Source organism: Prinia subflava, chromosome 22 (genome assembly GCF_021018805.1).
Source record: "Prinia subflava isolate CZ2003 ecotype Zambia chromosome 22, Cam_Psub_1.2, whole genome shotgun sequence".
Lineage (NCBI taxonomy): Eukaryota > Metazoa > Chordata > Aves > Passeriformes > Cisticolidae > Prinia > Prinia subflava.
Genome location: NC_086268.1, coordinates 6,531,556 through 6,551,617, shown reverse-complemented (window position 1 = coordinate 6,551,617; position 20,062 = coordinate 6,531,556). Strand labels below are relative to the sequence as shown.

General features: G+C 51.7%; 1 protein-coding gene across 6 annotated transcripts in view; it reads left to right on the top strand.

Moving 5' to 3' along the window:
• Nucleotides 1–18,472, top strand: part of ARHGAP32 (Rho GTPase activating protein 32) — a 239,395-nt gene extending 220,923 nt beyond the window's left edge. For all 6 annotated transcript variants that reach the window (XM_063417974.1, XM_063417972.1, XM_063417971.1 and 3 more), the window contains 9 exons: nt 244–326; nt 2,514–2,621; nt 3,894–4,039; nt 6,055–6,256; nt 6,999–7,144; nt 8,068–8,142; nt 8,638–9,489; nt 10,130–10,998; nt 12,061–18,472. In XM_063417974.1, coding sequence (XP_063274044.1) covers nt 244–326; nt 2,514–2,621; nt 3,894–4,039; nt 6,055–6,256; nt 6,999–7,144; nt 8,068–8,142; nt 8,638–9,489; nt 10,130–10,998; nt 12,061–14,301 — 4,722 coding nt within the window. In that variant the 3' untranslated portion in view covers nt 14,302–18,472. The remainder of the gene's footprint in view (nt 1–243; nt 327–2,513; nt 2,622–3,893; nt 4,040–6,054; nt 6,257–6,998; nt 7,145–8,067; nt 8,143–8,637; nt 9,490–10,129; nt 10,999–12,060) is intronic.
• The last annotated feature ends 1,590 nt before the right edge of the window (nt 18,473–20,062 follow it).

Sequence of the window (20,062 nt, the reverse complement as noted above, 5' to 3'; positions counted from 1 at the left end):
CCCAGGAATGGGATTGGAGGCAAATGATGCTCTGAGTTGAATGTCTTCTGCAGGAATTCTCTGAGCCATTAACGTGCCCGAGATCATTACTTACTTGGCCTTCCTTACATGATCCATATGCTGCTCTGTCCCCACGACAGACACTTCACCCAAGGAGGAGAAGAGCAGAAAAACCCACCTTACTGCCAAGACTGTCACGCTGGGAGTTCCTTTGCAGCTAAATCCTTTCCTGCTTCATTCCAGGATGCTGTTTCTGCTGCTACAGATGAAGAAAGGCTGGTTAAGATCCACGATGTCATCCAGCAGCTTCCCCCTCCCCACTACAGGTGAGTGCAGCTTTTGGGGTGTTGTGCGCATTTTGTGAGAGGAATTCTGCAATTCCAGTTTCTCTCTCAAGACAGCCACACTGTGCCTCTGCATATTAAAATGGTTATGGCTGTAGAAAGTTGATTTATATTTTAATGAGCTCCTTACCAATCATTGTACACTAAACACAGTCATAATTCACATCCTTGGAAACTCCATCTAGGAGGGAAATAGGAGCTTGCTATGTCAGAGTAAGGAAACAGTCTTGTTGTGGGAAGGCACAATACCAGTGATAAGAGTACTTTAAAAAAGTGAAATGTAGCCAAAAAATTGCTCAGGCCTTTAGTCAAACTTGGTCAACTGTATTTTGTTTCCTGTTTGCCCTTCCCTGCAATAATAATAACTAGCAAATAACAGCAATCGTCTGAGAATAACTGATGTAACTATGTTAGTGTTGCATATTAGAGTAGCATAATATGGTGTTTAAAAATCACCAATTAAAATACTATGTTCAAGCTAATTAGCAGTAATAAGAACTTGTGTCATATGGTAATGAGTATTGACTAAGAACAACAACATTTTAATGGTCTTTAGTATTAAAAATTATGGCCGGGTATGGTGAAAAGGCAAATTGGTATTGGTGATTAGTTTTAATAACTATATAGAATACTGTATGTTAATGAGACTTTAATATTGATAACTACTGATGCATGGTAAGTAGCATTCACTAATTGTGAATTGTAATTGGTAGAAATAGCTAATGACAACGTAGGGTGGAAGTTATTTACAGCTGGGTGACTATTTTACTTGGGTGGGCCAGCTCCCCTGATGTGTCCTAGTGGTCTAGGACCATTTGGAGTGAATGCAGGGGGTATTTGCCTATTGATACCTAATTAGAGTACTAAATTACAATCAGCAGTTGATTATTCTAATGTATGTTAATCTGCAGGTGAAATTAGAATTCTGGTCTAAGGGGTCAGGTGTAACAGATGAGGACAGCTATTGATAACTATATATAGTGATTTCTGCTAATGAATGTTTAAATTTCAATTATTGTGATGTGTGGTGGTCAGCTGGAAAATTGCTATGCTGCAATGAGTGGTATAAATAACTAATTATAAAAGTTAACTGGGTTTTAACTGATGTGTTATAAACTACAACTGTGTTACTCGCTCTTTAAATGAGGTTGGCTAGTTGGTGCAACAGCTGCTGCTTGTAGTAACTAATTGCAGTATTAATGTTAATTGAGGGGGTGTGGCCCTTTCAGAAATGAACTGATGTCCTTTCCATTCACTTCATCCCTGAAATGGTTTTTACTTTATGGGGCTGTTTTAACTGGGTGCTGGTAGCAGCAGTACATCAGTCTCAGAGAGGTGGCCCAGCCAACAGCTGGATGTGGAATGCTGTAGCTTACAGGGTTTTTCCTGCTCTTCTGTCCTGGGGTTTGCTAGGAAAAACACTTTATTTTTCTGCTACTCAGTGATGAGAAGTTGCAGGCAGGAGGTGTCTGTTTGGTTTCCAGCCAGAGCCATTTTCTTCACTTCCAGTCTTGTCTATTGGTGGAGTTTTGAGCCCCAAAACACCCTCTCTGCTCCCTCTCACTTCCTCCCCAAAAAAGGATAGGCTGTGAGATAGACACAAGCCAGGGGCCAGGAGGTACAGCAGCATTTTCACTGCCCCCTCCTGCTCCCTCCTCCCCAGCATATATTAAACACAACCATGCTTAATATACAAACGCCACCATTTTTAAGTGTGAACAGAAGCCTCTGAAGTTTAACCTTCTATCTGCCTTACACACCTCTATGAAACCTGTAGCCAGAAATTTCCCAAGTGGAACTCAGGTGCAGTTGGTTGGTTTTCAGTATCCTGGGGTGTCTAAATCAACACTCCCGCCATCCCAGGATTATCATTCCACATCCTTCCCCACACATCCCTGAGCAGCCCCTCAGGGCTGTCACACACCTGCAAAGGGTTTTTCTCTGGAACTGTTCTTTCCTTGAGCCTGGACAAGTCAGGAGAGACTCCCTCACCCCAGCCTGTGTCAGTATTGCCAAAGCCAGGCCACCGTGGGGCTGAGGGGAAGGAGTTGAGCATTCCTTTCTGGGAGCTGTCAGATGAGAAGGAAATAATGAGCTGGGTTTGTGCTGTGGATCACGGCCTGGCTTTGCTCAGTGGTGCTGAACATTTGCTGCTCTCCTGTTTTCCAGGACACTGGAGTTCCTAATGAGACACTTGGCTCGTCTGGCTGATTATTGCTCCATCACAAATATGCACACCAAGAACTTGGCCATCGTCTGGGCTCCAAACCTCCTCAGGTACTCTGAGATTTTCCCATTTCAATAAAAGATAAATACTTACATTCATAAACAACAGATACTCCAGAAAATCCCAGCTTTCAGCAGCTGGAAAGAGCTCGTCCTTTCATCAACCAGTGCACTCTTCTCCTGTACAATATGGGAAATCATTCTAAGCAGGATTTTAGATCAGCTGGCACGTTCCTGACCTAGTGATGTAAAACAGGCCCTGCATTATCCTGTCTCACACAACACAGTTCCACTGGCTGCAGTTCTGTCAGTAGTGACAAGGAAGAATTCCCTCAACCCTCTTTTAGAGGATAATTTCTCTTCTCCTGGTTAGATGAGACTGATATGTCCTTGATCATCCAGGAAAATTTCTACAGTGGCATCACTGATTTCCAACTGCATAAATCTCTAGAGTCTAATTTGACAGCTTTTGGCTACAAGAATTCAAACTTACAGATATGATCTTGGATAAACCTGGTTTTAATCTGCATGACAGGGCACTTTAAAATTAATGGTGTAACTTAAAAATTTTGCTTTAAAAGGAAAAAAAGAATATCACCCTGCCCTTTATTGTACTTAACTGCTTTCTTAACTGCTGCTGTTACCAACCTGAGAAATCTGCGTGTGCAGTTCATCATGGAATCCTAGAAGGGTTTGGGTTGGGAGAGATATTAAAGCTCATCCAGTGCCACCCCCTGCCATGTTCAGGGACACCTTCCGCTATCCCAGATTGCTCCAAGCCTTGTCCCTCCTGTTCTTGGACGCTCCCAGTTCAGGTGGGCTCTTCTTTCTAGCGATTCTCCCACAAGCAGTGGAGTGACCTTGTGTTTGAGTTTGCTTTGGTGAGTCCTGGGGCATTCACTCAGCAGGATCAGTTGGAGACACTCCCTGCTCAGGGGGAAATCCTCTTTTTCCCCCTTCTTCCAGGGGAAGCCACAGTAGGTTTGTACTACAGCACTGCCTTGAACTGTGCCAGTCATAGAAATGAGTTAACAAAAGGTCTTCATTTTGGGCGTTCAGTGTATTAACCTCAATTCGCACCTGTCCCACACTCCCTTTTCCTCCCAGCCTGGTGTTCCCCTTGCCCTGTCAGTAAGACTTGAACCTAGATCTGAAGTCTGGCCATAAATCCCCACAGTCAGTGATCATTTGTGAGTGTTGTTGAGATTTAACCCCAGAACTGCCCTGAAGCCTTTTCTGCCCGAGCCCCAGGCCCTGCAGCCCCAGAGGTGCCCAGGCCTGACCCAGCAGGAGCCTCTTCCCTCACCACGTGTCCCTTTGCAGGTCCAAGCAGATCGAGTCCGCCTGCTTCAGCGGCACGGCCGCCTTCATGGAGGTGCGGATCCAGTCGGTGGTGGTGGAGTTCATCCTCAACCACGTGGACGTGCTCTTCAGCTCCAAGCTCAGCTCCGTCATCCGCGACGGGGCAGGTGTGTGTTCTGGGCTTGCTTCACTCGGGCAGGGCAGCAGCACTTCATGGGTGGCTGAGCCGCCTCTGGGACATGGCAATGTGTTTATTATTTTTATAGAGGACACATTTCTGGGTTGGGATGTCAGAACCCAGACAGAAATGGCCTGGTTTTAGAAATTGCTGTCAGTACCTTTATTAGAAGCCAAGGTTGCCCCACAGGAATGCAGAGATGAATGTTTGGTTTCTACTGGTATGTCCTACCACTGAGAAATTGCAAGGAATCACTTAAATCTTTGTCTCCCCTGGTCCCTTTCCTTTTTAAAACCATCTTCACTGATGCTCCTGCATACTTAGCCATTGGAGCTATGTCTGCCCTCATCCATACCTTAGAACACAAATAGGAATGAACTGGTGTGAAGCAATCTCTCTGCATTCAGTAATGTTGAGGCTAAGAAATTTGAATCTTGCTCTTAAAGGACTGTTTTGACATCTCCTGTGCTGGTTATTCCCTCTGCACAGCCTGTGTGGGCTCATGAGCAAGGCTGAGCAGCCACATAGCTCAGGCTGTGGGATGAGGAGTGAACCTGGAGCACCTGGAACGTCATCCAGTCTTGGAGCCTACAAATACCCTTGAGTAACTGAGACCACATATCTGTTCCATTGAGAAGCAGAGTTGCACCAGGAGGAAAGTTCACTCTCTGTGTTAGTGTGGCTGCCACAGGCTGTTCCTGCTCCCAAGTAGCATTAAGGCTGCACCATCTGCCTTGATAACCTGCCCTTGTCTAGAACATGCGCGGCCACTGCAGTTACCATCACCTGGGGACTGCAGAGAGCTGTTTCCACTGTATTTGCTGCTCTCTTCTGAACAAACCCTCCCTCTGCTTAGGTGGCAGAGTTGATCCAAGTCCAGCTTTTTCTTCTGCTGTAGAGCAGTTCTAAGTCCATGGAAGCCAGAGGTTAGCTTGGCTGAGCAGTGCCAGCCCCAGCAGGCTGACTCTGCCAGGGGAAGGAAGATAAGCATGCTCACAATCCCAGCCAGATGATTATCCAGGCTTAGAATGGCCCATGTAAATTTGGCTAATTGTTTAATGACTTGGTCATTTGCATTCAGGCTTTGACACAGACCTGGCAGGGAGAAGGGTCAGGCTGTTGGGTTGGCTGAGCATGGGAATTCTGTGTTCCGGAACGGCTTCATGGGAGCCTCTGGGTGTGAGCACAGCTCCTACACCCACCTGTGAGAGGGGAAGTGGTGCTGCCAAACCTGTTTTAAGCCAAACTCTATCCAAGACAGCATTTACAGCTTCCACACCCCCCAGACTGTGCATCCTTCACATAGAGCTGTGCTGCTCCAGGGACAGCCATGGAAATGGACCACGCAGGATATTCTGCTCTGGCACATCTCCCCCACAGCCCTGAACTCACCTGGAAATAACCGTAGAAACACCTGTACAAGAGGAAATGGTACACATGGGAGAGCTGCTCCTACAATGAGCTCCCTGTAATCTCTCCACTGAAGCTGTCAGCAGCAGGAGGCAGCAGCAGCTACTTTCAGATTTTACACATTCATGTCCAAAACTAGGCCTAAGCTCTAAAGGCCATGGGCAGGGCACACAGGAGATTCTTTTTGCTGTGTCCAGGTGCACTTTGGTTTGTAGCAGCTTCAGTCACACATGGCATTTCCTGCTGCACCGAGGGGTGAAATCTGGGAATGACCCAGACAGGCTTTATACAAAAGAAAAACATAATTTTTGTACAGGCTGTTGCATACAGATGAGGGAAAGTATGTCACAAAGGTTTCCATCCTACCTGCTTCCTTCTGCTCTTTTTTTTTTTATTGTTATTACACTAAGCCATTTTTCTTTTAGTCATCCACGTATCTGTGACATTGTGACCATATTTTGCTTATGTCTTTCAGTGGTTGGGATAACAAAGGTTCAGAAAAACACAGCACCTCCCTAGGCACACAGAGCTGAGCTTTGATCTGTGCACTGACGTTTGCTGACTCTCCCTGTTGCCTGTGGCTTTCCCTTGCAGGGCACAGCTCTTTATCCCGGCCCAAGTCTCTGCTGGTGTCCTCCCCCTCCACCAAGCTGCTGACACTGGAGGAGGCTCAGGCACGGACACAGGCCCAGATCAACTCTCCCATCGTGGCAGACAGCAAGTACATCGAAGTGGGAGAAGGCCCAGCAGCTTTGCAGGGGAAATTCCACACAGTCATTGACTTCCCATCTGAAAGGTACAGACAGCTCTCCTTTCCAGTGTGTGTAATAACTGTGTTATTTTGAATACAGCAAGAGTTTGCTTATATTGACTTAAGACTTGTTATATATGCTTTCTACCTGCTTTGGAGTCTGGGAGGATTCAGCTCACATTGGTGGTCTTGGTTTAGCCAAATAATTTTTGCTCCGCCTCCTCTTGTTCTCAGCAGGGATATCATTTAATGTATAAATCCATGTGATGTAGAAATGCCTGGGCCAGTCACACACAGGAATGTAAACAGGGGGAACACCTGCAGATGTTGGAGTTTTCCAGGACTAAGTGCCTGTCACAAATCGAGATTTCCTTGAAGTGGAGCAGTTGGACAGGCTGGAGGACACTGGAAATTAAATATGGCAGTGGAGGAGACTAAGGTGGTTCTACAGCAGGAGTGAGAGATGCTGTTGAACACCTTTATGGCTGCCTAGCTTCCCAGAGAGCTGGGGCTTCTTCCATAAAATCCATTCCTTGGCTGCTGGACCGGACAAGGAAGAGCCTTTCCTCACCTGCACTGCAGCAGCTTTGCAGAGGTTGGAGGAATCTACACAGCAAGAATTTATGGCTGAGCTGGAAGAATGAAAACATCCTCAGCTGTGGAAAGAGGGAGTTTTCCAAGCAGAAACCGAGAGTTTCTGAGCAGAAAGCAGAGAGTACTGATAACAAGCAGCCAGGATTGTGCTGCAGCCCCACCTCCATCCATGTGTTCCATTTTCTCTCCCCAGGAAAAGGCCTCCCAGCAAGATGAAGAAGTCTCCAGTGGGGAGCTGGCGTTCGTTCTTCAACCTGGGAAAATCCTCCTCCATGTCCAAGCGTAAACTGCAGCGCAACCCCAGTGAGCCCTCGGAAATGAAAGCCATAGCCCTGGCAGGTGAGGCCCCCTTCCAAAACCCCGCGTTTTCGGTAGTGCAGTGATGTTTTCAGTGGGCTTTTATCTCCTTCTAGCGTCCAAGCCGCGCATGACACCTCCAGTAGCTGTTCTTTCCCAGTGGATCTCGGACAGCTCTGGGGCCTGCCGGGCCTCACACCTCTGTGCTTTGCTTGGAACAGCTTTGGAAAAACAAGATGTGGCTGCTGCTATAAAAAGTCACAGGATAACTCCTTCTGACCCTCTCCTTATGAAATGAGAATACAGTTCTGGTTCCCCTTGCTGCTCTCACAAGATGAAATGAGGGAAAGGCACCTTCCCACAAACACATTCCCTCCAAAAGTTGTATCAAGGTACCCAGAGAAGGCATCCAACAACCATTTGTAGCCACAGCCAGGATATGTGGGTGGAATTCTCAGCCTTTTCCATACAGAATTTTCTGTTTCTTTCCAAACTTAAAAATAGCAACAGCTTGTTTTTGCAGTAAAACACACTTCAAATCCCAAAACATGGGCCTGGGAGAACTTTTATCCCCTCATCTCCCAGGGATCTAGCTTAAAATTCTTACCCTCACAGTCCTCACACTCTGTGATGCCCTTCAGGACTGTCTCCTCAGAGACTGAAATTACACTTGTTTATTGCCCATAAGACAGGTAAATGTTCCTTCCTTCCCCCTTCTTCAGGGGTTTTGCTTGTGGGGAGTTGTTTCCCAGCCTGTCACCTGCAGCAGTCACCACTTGGGTCGGTTACTGTTTGCAGGTAAAATGAGAATCAGAAACCCACCTTCAAAACAAAATTACTCTCAGGACAGTGATGTTGGTGCTAGAAACACATTTGTGTTTTTCCTGCCACCATTATGCAGCTAAATGTAAACCCCTTTCCAAAAGGGAAAGCTGATCCTTTCTCTGTGTGGTTCTTTCCCTCAGGAGGACGAGGAGACAGCGGGACGCTCCGCTCGGCCAAGAGCGAGGAGTCCCTCACCTCTCTGCATGCCGTGGATGGTAAGGCAAAATCCCACCTGCACTTCCAAGAAATGGGCATAAAGGGGGGCTCTGTGATATCTCTGACTAGATATTCAACAGGCCAGGTTTTCCACCCCTCCAGGGGAAGCTGAATTTGCTAACTGATGAAGCAGCTTTCTGGTCCAAACACCAGATGGGTCTCACAGAAATGTTCTTGGTGGCTTTTCCTGTTTTAAAGGTTAAAAAAAGCCAACCTCTTGCTCTGGTGTAGCTGGCACTACGAGGAAGGCCTTCAGCACATTTCAAGTGTCTTTGCTTGTGCACACAGCTTAGTTTCAGAATAAATCACACCTGGCAAGTGCTGTAAAAGAGTTCAAGCAAATGGAATAAGCAGTCACTTCCAACAAGGTTACTTTGTGTGCAGAGATCACCAGGGGAGCCTCGCTGCCTTAGGACTGCTCTGCCCATCCCCCATGGGCCTGGCCCCTGGACAGGAGGTTCTGTCACTAACCCACGGTGTCTTCTCCCTGCCAGGTGAATCCAAACTGTTCCGGCCCAGAAGGCCCAGGTCCAGCAGTGATGCCCTGTCTGCCTCCTTCAACGGGGAGCTCCTGGGGAACATGAACCGCTGCAACTCCTACGACAACCTCCCCCATGATGACAGCGATGGAGACGAGGGGCTCATCCATGTCCCCGCCCTCATCTCTCCCCGCTCCTCAGAAGACGTGGACCTCAGCCCACCGGACATCGGCGTCGCCAGCCTGGACTTCGACCCCATGTCCTTCCAGTGCAGCCCCCCGCAGGCAGAGTCGGAGTGCCTGGACAGCAGCACCTCCCTGCTGGAGTCCGTCGATATCAATAAGGAGAAGCTGAGCCTGCTCAAGAAGGATTTAGAATCAGGCAGCCAGTCCCAGACCCCAGGCAGTGCCACGAGCTCTGAGCCAGTGTCCCCTTTCCAGGAGAAAATGAGTCCCTTCTTCACGCTGGACCTGAGCCCCACAGAAGAGCAGGCCTGCAAACCCCTCAGCTTCTCACCCAAGACAGCCCGAAAGCCCATCAAATCTCCACCACTGACCACAGAACCCACCTCCTTTGTGCTGCCCAGCCGTGTGCCAGAGGCCATAGGAGGAGTGCCCACCACATCCAGGAACTCCTCTGCTTCCAGCTGGAGCAAAGAGATTGGCATCACTGAGATCACAAACAGGTCCCCAACCCAGATGTCCTTGCCCCTGAAAAACAGTGAAACAGGAACAGGGGAAGGAGCCCACCAAGAGCTGCAGCATCCCCAGCTAGTGGCTGCTTGCAAAGCAGAGTTGCCAGAAGAAGGGGAGAGAGCCATGCCAAGCAGTCAGAATAAGACTGTACCCAGTGGATACACCCAGCCAGGTACAGTGCATTTTCCTCCATTCTTTCTTTAAGTTCCAAAGGGGAGCTGCTCTCAGAACCATCCTCCTCTGCGTGCCTTTAGGAGAGGGGATTGCCCATCAGTTCTGGTCACGAGTGTCTTGCAGGGCTGTGCAGATCAGTAAAGTCTTAACCTCTGCCTTCTCCTTACATCACACAAATCTTGGATAATTTCCATAATGCTTTATATTCTGCTTTTTTTTTCCCCATCCTATTATAAGTGAAAATCTCTAGCATGTCCTTCTCAATCATTTCAGCCAATAGACCATCTAAGACTTTTCTTTTTTAAATTAAAAACCTGCCAACACTCGAAGAAGGGACCTTTCCGCCTAAAACCTTATGATCAAAATTGTGTAAGGGTATCTCATTCTCTGCTACCTCCTTCCTACCTCTCTAGAAATGCAAGAGAAGCCTTTAGACAATCTCTTGGGTTTTTTCCTCTTTGTGATGAACTGCTGTGCTGTCGAGCAGTGTTTGCCTGTGAGACACGAGTGTTTCACATCAGAAGGAACTGCCACTGTGAAAGTGTGGAGAGCATCTATTTTTTTATAATAGTCGTTAAGGTCACTCTCCTTATTGGGTAACATAAAATCACTGTCTCTCTCAATTTTCCCCCCATTAGGAGCAGTTGCCCTCGACTCCCCCCAGGATCCTGTTCCCGTCAGTTCTGTGTCTCTTATCCCTCCTCCTCCTCCGAAAAACGCAGCGCGCATGCTGGCCCTAGCGTTAGCCGAGTCCGCACAGCAAGCATCCGCCCAGTCCCACAAAAGGCCAGGAGATGCTCATGCTGAAAGCACAAATTATGGAGAGGCTGAAGCTGGCACAGCTCTAGAAAAGCTCCATCTCTCTGCGGGCACTCCCGACAAGCTCCACCTGTTCACTGCTCTGCCCGAGAACCACCTGCACTTCCAGCCCGGGGCACCTTTAGAGCAGGACTGCCAAGGCACTGCCGGGGAGCAGAATCACCCGCCCGGCGCACCTGGAGGCCAGGAGCCCCCGCCTCTCCGCACGGGCGTGCCTGGGGACACGCCTGGCAGCAGGGACGCGGAGCAGGAGCAGTCCAGCCTCCACCCCAGCAGAGCAGAGGACAAGGCCCACGCGGGGGGCTGGGAGCACGCAGCCCTGCACGGCGCGGGGGCGCTGCCGGAGCGGGAGCTGCCCAGCGCGGAGCTGGCTGTGGAGCAGCCCCACCTGCATGCAGGCCTGCCTGGGGACAAGCTGCACGCTCCCTGCACGGCCGAGGACAAGCTGCAGTCTCCTTCCATGGGTCCTGCCGGGGACAAGGGCGCCCCGGCGGCGGTGCCTTACCTGAGCACCTTCCCCAGCACAGCCGCCGAGCCCCGAGCCCCACCCGGGGCGGCTCCCCAGGCAGATACCACTGCCCCGCCTGCACCGCGTGCGGCCGCGGCCACGGCCCCGGCACAGAGACAGGAGCACCAGGCAGCCGTGGGACAGGTGCCAGCGGCCAAGGCACCCAGCGGCTCCGGGCAGGTATGTGCTGCTCCCTGCACAGCTCCTCTGAAGTGCTGAGCACTGGAAACATCAGTCCAAATCCAGGTGGCAAGGGGGTGGGATTTGCAGGACACCGGGAGTGAGGTAACACAGACACACCTTTACAGGAAATGCTGTGCTGCTTTCCTAAGGAAACTTCCCAGAATACCCACGCTCCTTGGTTTTAAGGAAAATAGTATCTGCAGGGGCAGCTGACAGAGGGATTGATAATTCAGAATGCTCAGAATGTTTGCATCCTCTGAAAATATCCTCTTCCAGCATCCTGGTTAGGCTCTTGAGCAGTCAGCAACAGGATGAGAAGACAGTCTTAACCTGCACCAGGGGAGGTTTCGGTTGGACTACAGGTAGAATTTTTTCACAGAAAGAGTGATTAGGTGCTAGAAGGAGCTGCCAGGGAGGTAGTGGAGTCCCCATCCCTGGAGGTGTCCAAGGAAGAACCGGACGTGGCTCTCAGTGCTCTGGGCTGGTGACAAGGGAGGATTGGTCTCAGGTTGATATTGATGGTCTCAGAGGTCTTTTCCAACCTCAGTGATCCTGTGATTCTGTTAAGCAAAGCAGGTCAGATTCCTTGTGCAGGATTGGAACATGGAAATGTTCTGTCAGAAATCCAGAACCCCCAGCCCATGAAACACGCCTGGCTGCAGCCCATCCTAAGCCCTGCAGCCACATTTAAGGCAGGAATTTCTGCTCTACTGCACTTCTCGATCTGCTCACCAGGGCCTGAGGAGGTTAAGTCCAGGAGCATTTTTACCATCAGAAATTTAAAAGCAGACCACCAAAGGGACAGCTATCTCCTCCCCTTCCTCTGGTTTGGCATTTGCAGAACACACCAGTTGTGATGGGTCCCAAAATCTGCTAGTGGCATCATGCTTACCCATGCTGAGAGAGGAACCTACACGTCTGTCCTTTCCCAGCAAACAGAAACCAAACATAGACATGCTGGAATGGAGCTGATCCGTACAAGTGTCTGGGGTATTGTAACTACAGAACAGCAGGGGAAAAGCTGCTTGTCCCTAACTTTTTCTGCCTTCTTCCCTGCAGATTTGGAGCACCACAGCACCTGAAAAGCCTCCGGAGCCCACGCCTGGCTTTGCCTCTGAGAGCGGTTCCAGCGCCCGTGGCTCCTCTTCCGTGCCCGTGGGCCACCAGAGCCACTTGGAAAAGCCCCGGGAGAGCACAAGGGCTCCCCCGCTGCACCTGCGCTCCGAATCAGTCCCTGCTCCCTCCTCCTACAGCTTCACCCCACCTGTGCCGCCTGTGAGGACGCTGGAGAGCAAGATCGCCGCTGCCATGCACTCCAACAACACGGACACCATCAACAACTCCAACTACCACTCCTTCCTGGCCTCCTCCATGCTGGCGTCCTCCGTGGAGGAGGCACTGCTGCCGCCGCCACCACCGCCACCTCCCAAGCACTCGTCCCTGCAGCCGGTGTACGTGCCGCACCCCAAGCCGGAGAGCCTCCCTGAGCCTGTGGGGCCTGATGGCTACCTGCATGCCAAGCACCAGTACCGGCCTGAGAGCATCCCTGCCCACGGCTACCACAGCAAGGCCGAGCAGCACCAGCCCTACCCGCCCCGCCCGGAGCCGCCCATCGCTGCGAGCGCCCGCTACGGCTCCTACGGCATGCAGGGCAAGGGCTCTGCCGCAGGCCTGCACCCCAAGCCCCGCGGCCGCACCGACTTCGTGTCCTCCGTGAGCCCCACAGGGCTGCGGGGCACTGGCTATGCCGAGGAGGCCCCCCCGTACCCCACCATCCGCAGGGTTCAGTCGCTGCACGTGCCCGGCCCGGCCGCCGCCGCCGCCATCCGTTCCGTGCCCATCTCCCGCACGGAGGTGCCCCCGGACGATGAGCCCGTGTACTGCCCACGGCCCCTCTACCAGTACAAGCCGTATCAGCCCCACTCCGACTACCACGTCACGCAGCTCCAGCCTTACTTTGAGAACGGGCGGGTCCATTATCGCTACAGTCCCTACTCCAGCTCCTCCAGCTCCCCCTACTACACCGCGGCCGACGGGAGCTTCTACGACCTGGATCCCTACAGCACCGTGCGGGTCCGGCCCTTCCACGGCCTGCCCGGCCGCGAGTTCGGCCCCTACGCGTCCCGGCTGCAGGGCAAGGGGCTGTACCGCTACCCCAGCCTGGCCGCCTACCCCCGGGCAGGGCTCATCAACCACCTGGGCAAAGAGCACAGCTTTGTGAGCAGGGATGTGCCCCCCACCCCGGACATCAAGCACATGTACATGTCCTGGGACCTGGAGGACATGGAGAAGTACCGCATGCAGTCCATCCGCCGTGAGAACCGCACGCGCCAGAAGGTCAAAGGGCCTCTCATGTCCCAGTATGACAACGTGGCTCCGCTGCTGCAGGACGAGCTGGGGGGCCTGGATGCCATCCACCTGCGCAGCAAATCGGACCCTGGCAAGAGTGGCCTGCTGACGGTGGCAGAAGGGAAGGAGGGCATGTACCCAGCCAAGGCAGCCACGCCCGAAGGGGACGAGCGTTACTTTGGGCAGCACCCGGAGCCTGAGCTGGACAGAGCCCACTATCATGGTGGGGGCTATGGGAACGGGCAGCCTGAGAAACCGTCCCTCCCCCAGAAGCAGAGCAGCATCCGGAACAGGAAGATGCATGAGCCAGGTGGCAGCAGCAGCGAGCACAGGACGCATTTGCAGCAGGAAGCGAACCACAGGCAGCCTTCCGAGCCCAAAAACGGGCCTCCCTACCCCGAGTACAGGCCCAAGGGTGGCCCAGACCCCTCCGAGCCCATGGGCTACCAGCACTCAGGCAGCAAGTACATCCCGGCCAGCCAGGAGACCCTGAGGCTGAACCACAAGGAGGGGAGGCTGGCAGAGGACAGGCCGGACCTGGAGAGGCCCCGAGGCAGAGCGCCCATGGAGAAGCTCTCCAGAGACTGCTACAAGGAGGAGGAACACGCTGCCCCTCCCGTGGCGCCACCACCCAAACCCGAGCGGAGCCACAGCCTGCGGATGCGAGAGCACCCCGAGCCCATGGAGAGGGACTCTGCACTGCTGTACCCCTACCAAACCCTGGGCAAGCGCCAAAGCACCATGACTCTGATGTCCCAGTATGATAATCTGGAGGATTACCACACCCTGCCTCAGCACCAAAGAGGGGGCTATGCTGGAGCGGGGGGCTTCGTGCCCCCCGGCTTCCCCCACGTGCACAGCAGAACTTACGCCACGGCACTGGGGCAGGGAGCCTTCCTCCCCACAGAGCTGTGTCTGCAGAGGCCCGAGACAGAGGTGCACGTCGAGTGAGCTGGGGGGAACGAGGGATAGAGTCTAAGCAGCCTCTGCTGGACAGTGGACTGTTTTATTTTTTCAGAGATGGAAAAAAACTCCCCGACCCTGCCCCAGTGAGCAAAGCAAATCCCCCTCAGCCCTCCCCTGGCCCCCATTCACTGTTTTTATGTAGTAGAGCTATAGATTTTCATGTAGTTTTGAGCCACGTGGGAGGACAGGGCAGGCTGTTGGCACAAAGGTGTTGCCAGAGGCTGAGCAGGGCTGACACAGATGTTGTTGGGGCAGGGAGGGAAGGAGTTTTCCCTTCTCAGACGTGACACTGGCTGCTCCTCCCCACACCCACGGTCCTGTGTATGATGGGCTGTGCACGATGGGCTGTGCCTGCAGCTCCATCCTGCTGCAAACTGCCCACCCCAGGCTGCCTCCAGTAAAGGGCCGTGGAGGAACTCGGAGTTCAGCCCCTTGGAGTTGCACAGCAAGAGGGGGGCTGGGGCAGGGCTCCTCAGGGATGCTCTCCTTGCTGAGGCCCTGCCTCTCCTGTGGGTGTAGTGCACCCACTGCAGCTGCTCTGAGCTGGGTGGGGGCCTCTTCTGACTTCAAGCCCCTGGAATAGGCTCTGAAGCCAGCTCAGAACACGACACGCTCATTACATTTCTTGCTTATTAACAAGCTGCTTCTGCCTACGAGAAGTCCATTTCCTTCACATTTCTGTGTTGTGAGCAGAGGCCAGCTGCAAGAGCCATGTAGGGCAGGTTTGCATTTCTCACACCAAAAGAAATACAACTATGCCAAACCCCTACCCCTGGGAGCAGCACACCCATTTAATGCCAGTCCCTCCTCTTTGCTGCAAGGCTATCTGTGGCCCAGATGAGCTCATTCTATCCTGTGGCTGGCAAGACTGTGTCATCTTCCTGTGAAAAATACTAGAAAAATAGATTTGGGAAAGTCTAGAGCATTATGTAAATCATAGCCCACCTTGCCAGCTGTGTGTGACAAGTTGTCTGCATGAGCAGCTGCCCTGGGCCAGGTCCTGCAGCAATTCCATCAGGGAATGCTCCTGCTGAGCTTAAGTTGGAGGTCTCCTGACCCTACAGCCTCTGAGTTCCATGCTGGACAGAGATCCCCATGAAGTTGTGGCACACAGGGAGCAGTGATGTGCAGCTCCCCCAGTACTCACTTGAGTAGGGACAGAAGGCCAGTGCCCTCTAAAATACACCAAAAACGGTGTCCAAGCTGTTGAAAAGCTTTGATATTGTAAAAGTAGCCTGGCAGCCCCTCATGCTGCCTCTTAGGCTCCCCAGGACTCACACCTCCTGTACAAATAAAGCACATCCATTCCATTAGGTAGGGCTTGCAAGCAATACTTGAGATTTAGCAGTTTTTAAATGTTCACTGATAAATTCCAAGGCCATTCCTGTTCCATGTGGTTGAAGAACTTCTCTACCTGTTTTGAATCTTAAACGTTTTATGAAAAACCTGGAAGTCCTGCAGTTAGCACACAGCTGCTTAGGTGGGGTTTTTTGAACAAAAAGTTTCATGGCTATTTTGGGACTTTTAAATCCTAAGGAAAACCTGCTTCTAGTTGCTGACTACTCTGTAGCTGTTTGCTTCTTTTAACCTTGGAACCTTGTCTGGGGCTGTTTCAGTGACTACCTTCTATTTTATTGTGCAATGCTGGTGTTCTACGCATTTTGTTTAGAAGAGTTCTCACGTGTTATGGAACAAAATTGGCAGTAAAAAAAGGAAGAAAGAAAAAAAAAAGTGAGAAAAAAGCAGCACTGTGATCCAGGTTGCCACAATCTCCTCATGAAGAATTTCCATGTAGAGGGATTGGGGTTTTTGGTGAGGGAATGCTTTTTGTAATGTTTTCTTTTAAGGAAAACCGACAGAACTGCACAGAAAGGGGCCACTGGGTGAGCCACCCTGTCTCCACTGTAGTAACTCCCAGGAAAGGCTGAGCTGTTCCCAGTTCCGGGAGCCAGGCTGGATTATCTGTGCTCCCAGCAGAGCTGTGTTGTGCCAGGGCCAGGACCAGCCTCAGCCCCTGGTTACCTACCAGGTCTCCAGTTGAAGCAGGGACAAGTGTTTGGTTCAGGCTATTTGGGATTCAGGTAATGAGAGCTGCAGGTCCAACCTCTCTCTCCGTGAAAGCCTTAACTCCCCCCCTGCCCTGAAGCCTTCCCCTTCCTCTGCCTGGGCCTTATGTCAGCCAGGACTATCCTGCCACTACGAGGGCTGGTCCCAGCTCCTACTAATTGTAAACGCCTCTGGATTTTCCTGCTCATAGCCAGTGTCTCCCTGTAGAGCCCAAGTGCCATCCCTGGACAGCCTCTGCTCCTCAGTGCTGTGCTGCTCCCACCAAGCCGGGCTCTCCCTGCATTGTGTGAAGTGCCAGGTGCGAAGCACCCGCTCACCGCATCGGAAACAAACCCTTCAGCACCTTTCCCAAAGGGCTTCTGGAAGTGCACACCTTACCCCTAACCCCGAGGGCTGCTGCAAACAGCCTGCTGGGAATGAGAGGAAGAAGACAGCAGAGCAGTTACTCCCAGCCATCTCCCCTCGGCACACAGCCACAGCCAGGTGTGCTCCAAGGGTGGAAGCTCTCCAAGAACCCAAACTCATGTCTAGCACTGCTGAGCCACAGTACAGAATTTAAAAAGGTGAAGGCACCAGCTTTTCCCAGGTAACACAGACCAACACCTTTCTTTTATTGTTGCTCCTGCCCACGGCTTCAGCAGCATCCTGCATGATCCCACCTCGCCAAGCCATACAGTGAACTATGCAGTCCTGCTCCTGCTCTGGGCTCAGTCTGCTGGTCCTACAGAGAGTTTTACATCCTCATTAACCCCAGAATTCATAGGTGAGGTTGGAAAAGGTGTCGTGCATCAGAGCGAGGCAGGGAGGTGACACCACGAGTCTCGGGTGAGCTGGAGGATAGTGACAGCCCAGTGCTGTGTCCCAGAGTGGAGAGAACAGGGGGACAGCAACGTAAATAATCCTCTAATCCAAGTGCAGAGTGCTCGGGCTCAGTAATTCCTTGCCTAACCACATCCCCACAAGGTGACAGCAGCTCTGTTCCTCAGCAGTTCCCTCACACGGGCACTATCTGCATCTTCAGCTGCCTCTCCCTCTGCTCCCAGATGAGGGTCTCTCAGTGCATGCAGGAATGGGGCTCCAGGAGGGTGCTCCAGCTCTGGATTTTCACCTCTGCTTTGGAGCAGGACGTGACCCACCCGAGACCTTCCTTGGGAAGGGGAGTGCAGTCATAGGTGAGTAATGAAGACTTGGCCCCTATGAAGTCTTGCTTAAAGCATTAATTTCTGATTCTTGCAGAGTCTTATCAGGTGATAACTATATGCATCTCTGAGAACACCCCCACAACTTTGTGCCTATGTCTTTGCAGTGATCTCCCTCCCCTGCTCACCACTGAGGGGATCAGTAAGGATTGCACAGTGGTAGTAAGTTGCTACACAAAACCAAAACCGACTTGAAAACGTCCTGTTCCTCTTTGAGCCCAGAAGGGACAGAACCTCAAGTGTGCTCTGCCATCCCCCGGGCTGCCAGGGCATTGACTCGAGTGGTGTGTTAAATGTCAGGAAATCTGGGTGAGAAGTTGTTTTCCCTCCTTTCGTTGCGGCGGCTTAGGCATGTTCGTGTTTCCCCGGAGCCCCAGACCCCGTGTGAAAGGCATGGAGTGGTGTGACAAACACCACGGTCCCTGTGTGCAGAGTCCTGCCTCGTCCAGCTGGGGGGAGGGAGGGGGGAGAAAAGGGTTGTTTTGCCGTTCATTTTCCTGCTGTAGAAAACTTGATTTTTCTTTCCCTGAGCCGCATGAGAGAAACATCCCTGAAAGTCTTGGGTTACCTTTGGAGTTACCTTCACTTTAATTTATAGAGTGTCTTTTTTTGTGAACTGGTGTAAAATGTATATGCCGACAAGCTCATGTATTTTTATGTAAATATTTTTTGTGGTTTCCCTACTTGCCCTTCTCTGTAAATACTTAGAATTCTCATATTCTTCTCACCTTGTATGATGCAGATGTGGTTTTGTTTCTGTTTTTTATTTGTACTGTAATGCAACAATCCAGACTGAGGTGTCTTGTGGTATTAAACAAAAGCAACAGTCCCACTGAGCTCACACTCAGATGTGCAACTTGACAGCATTAATCAAGCCAGGTTAAAAACTACTCAGGTGTGCCTGTGTGTATTTTTTCCTCTGCCTCGTTAATTAACAGTGTACGTAAAAAAACAAAACAGGAGGAGCCAGCTTGGGGTCATGCCTTGGAGGGAGGGATGCTGGCAGGCAGCTAAGGATGAAGGAGGTGACTTTGAATTCCAATGCCAAGGCTTGGGCTTATCTGTGCCATTCCACCTGTGCCCATCACTGCTTCCTAACAATAAATAAACCTGCCTGGGCTGCTTGAGTGTCCCTTTCCTCTCACCCAGCACGACAGCATGAGCAGAAACAGCCTGGTCCTGGCACTGAAGGCACAGGGCAGATAAGATCAGGACAAACAGATGGCACAGGCCACCTCCGAGTTGGCTGGGATGGATTCTGGGCTCCACAGTAATACTGCTTGTACTTAATTAATAGCAAAAAGGTGATTAAAGGAAGTGAATTTCAAACATTTTTAACACTCTAAAAAAGGAATTCTCACAGTCTTTGCATCCAGTAAATGTTACGGAGTTTAGAATTGCCTGTTAGGAATAAAACCAGCCTAATCCTCTCCTTGGAGGACAGGTGACCCCAACTGCTTCTGGACCTGTGGGTCAGGGGTGACTCCTGCTGTGCAGCCCAGCTCTGCCCAGAGGCTTTGTGTGACTGCAGAGGGGCTGCATTGGGACTTTGGAAATCTTCTCATCTGCTCCCAAATCCTCACTTTCCAGTCCAGATCTGCTTATTATTAATACACATTCAAACTCTGCACTGCCATCCTTGTAACGTCCCACTGGCAAACCCAGCAACCCGCCCCTCCTGCCTGAGGCAGGAATTCCTGCTCTTCCTGAGGCACAACCAGAGGCTGCACCACGGGGACCCTCCGTGCTCGGTACCCCCCTCCCGTGGGAGGACAGCAGGGCTGCCCTCGGAGGGCAGGACATCACCAGGCTGACTTGGCAAAAAAAAAAAACCCTGACTTTTAAGTTCAGTAGACAAATTCGCATCTTAACTAAAATGTTGGTGGCTAGTCAGCCTGTTCTCTGCACAGCACACTGCCAAGAAGGGTGAGTAAATCTATGGCAGGACACTCGGGCTGCGTGGGTGAGGGAGCAGCAGGAGGATGAACCCCAGGGGTGTTTCCCCAGGGAGCAGTCCCAGAAGTGCCATCCCAGCTTGGCCTGGCCTGAAGTGCTCCAAAAGCAGCACCACGGGCAGTGCCGAGAGCCCACTGAGCCGAAAGCTGCAGGCTCGGGGTTCCACACGGCGGGAAGAGGGCTCGGGGTGCCCGCAGTGCCCGCAGCAGCTCGCATACACCCAGTTCTGCAACCACTGCTGAAAGGATAAACAGGAGGGAAACTCCAGCCCTCTCCGACAGCATGGCCCTAGCAGCTGAGGTCTGTGGGCAGAGCAGGTTGAGGAAAAAGGAGAAGGACGGGCTTCAATTGTGCCCAAGGGCTGGCAGAAGCCGAGGCACAGACTCGGTTTTCCTGCCGAGGAGTTTCCAGCAGGCAGCGCTGTTAGACCGCCTTTGCCTCTCAAAGCCGACATGGGCGGCCACTGAAAAGGATGATGATGTTCCTTTCTAGCAGCTTCTGCTCGGCTTTCCAACTCCTTGCGT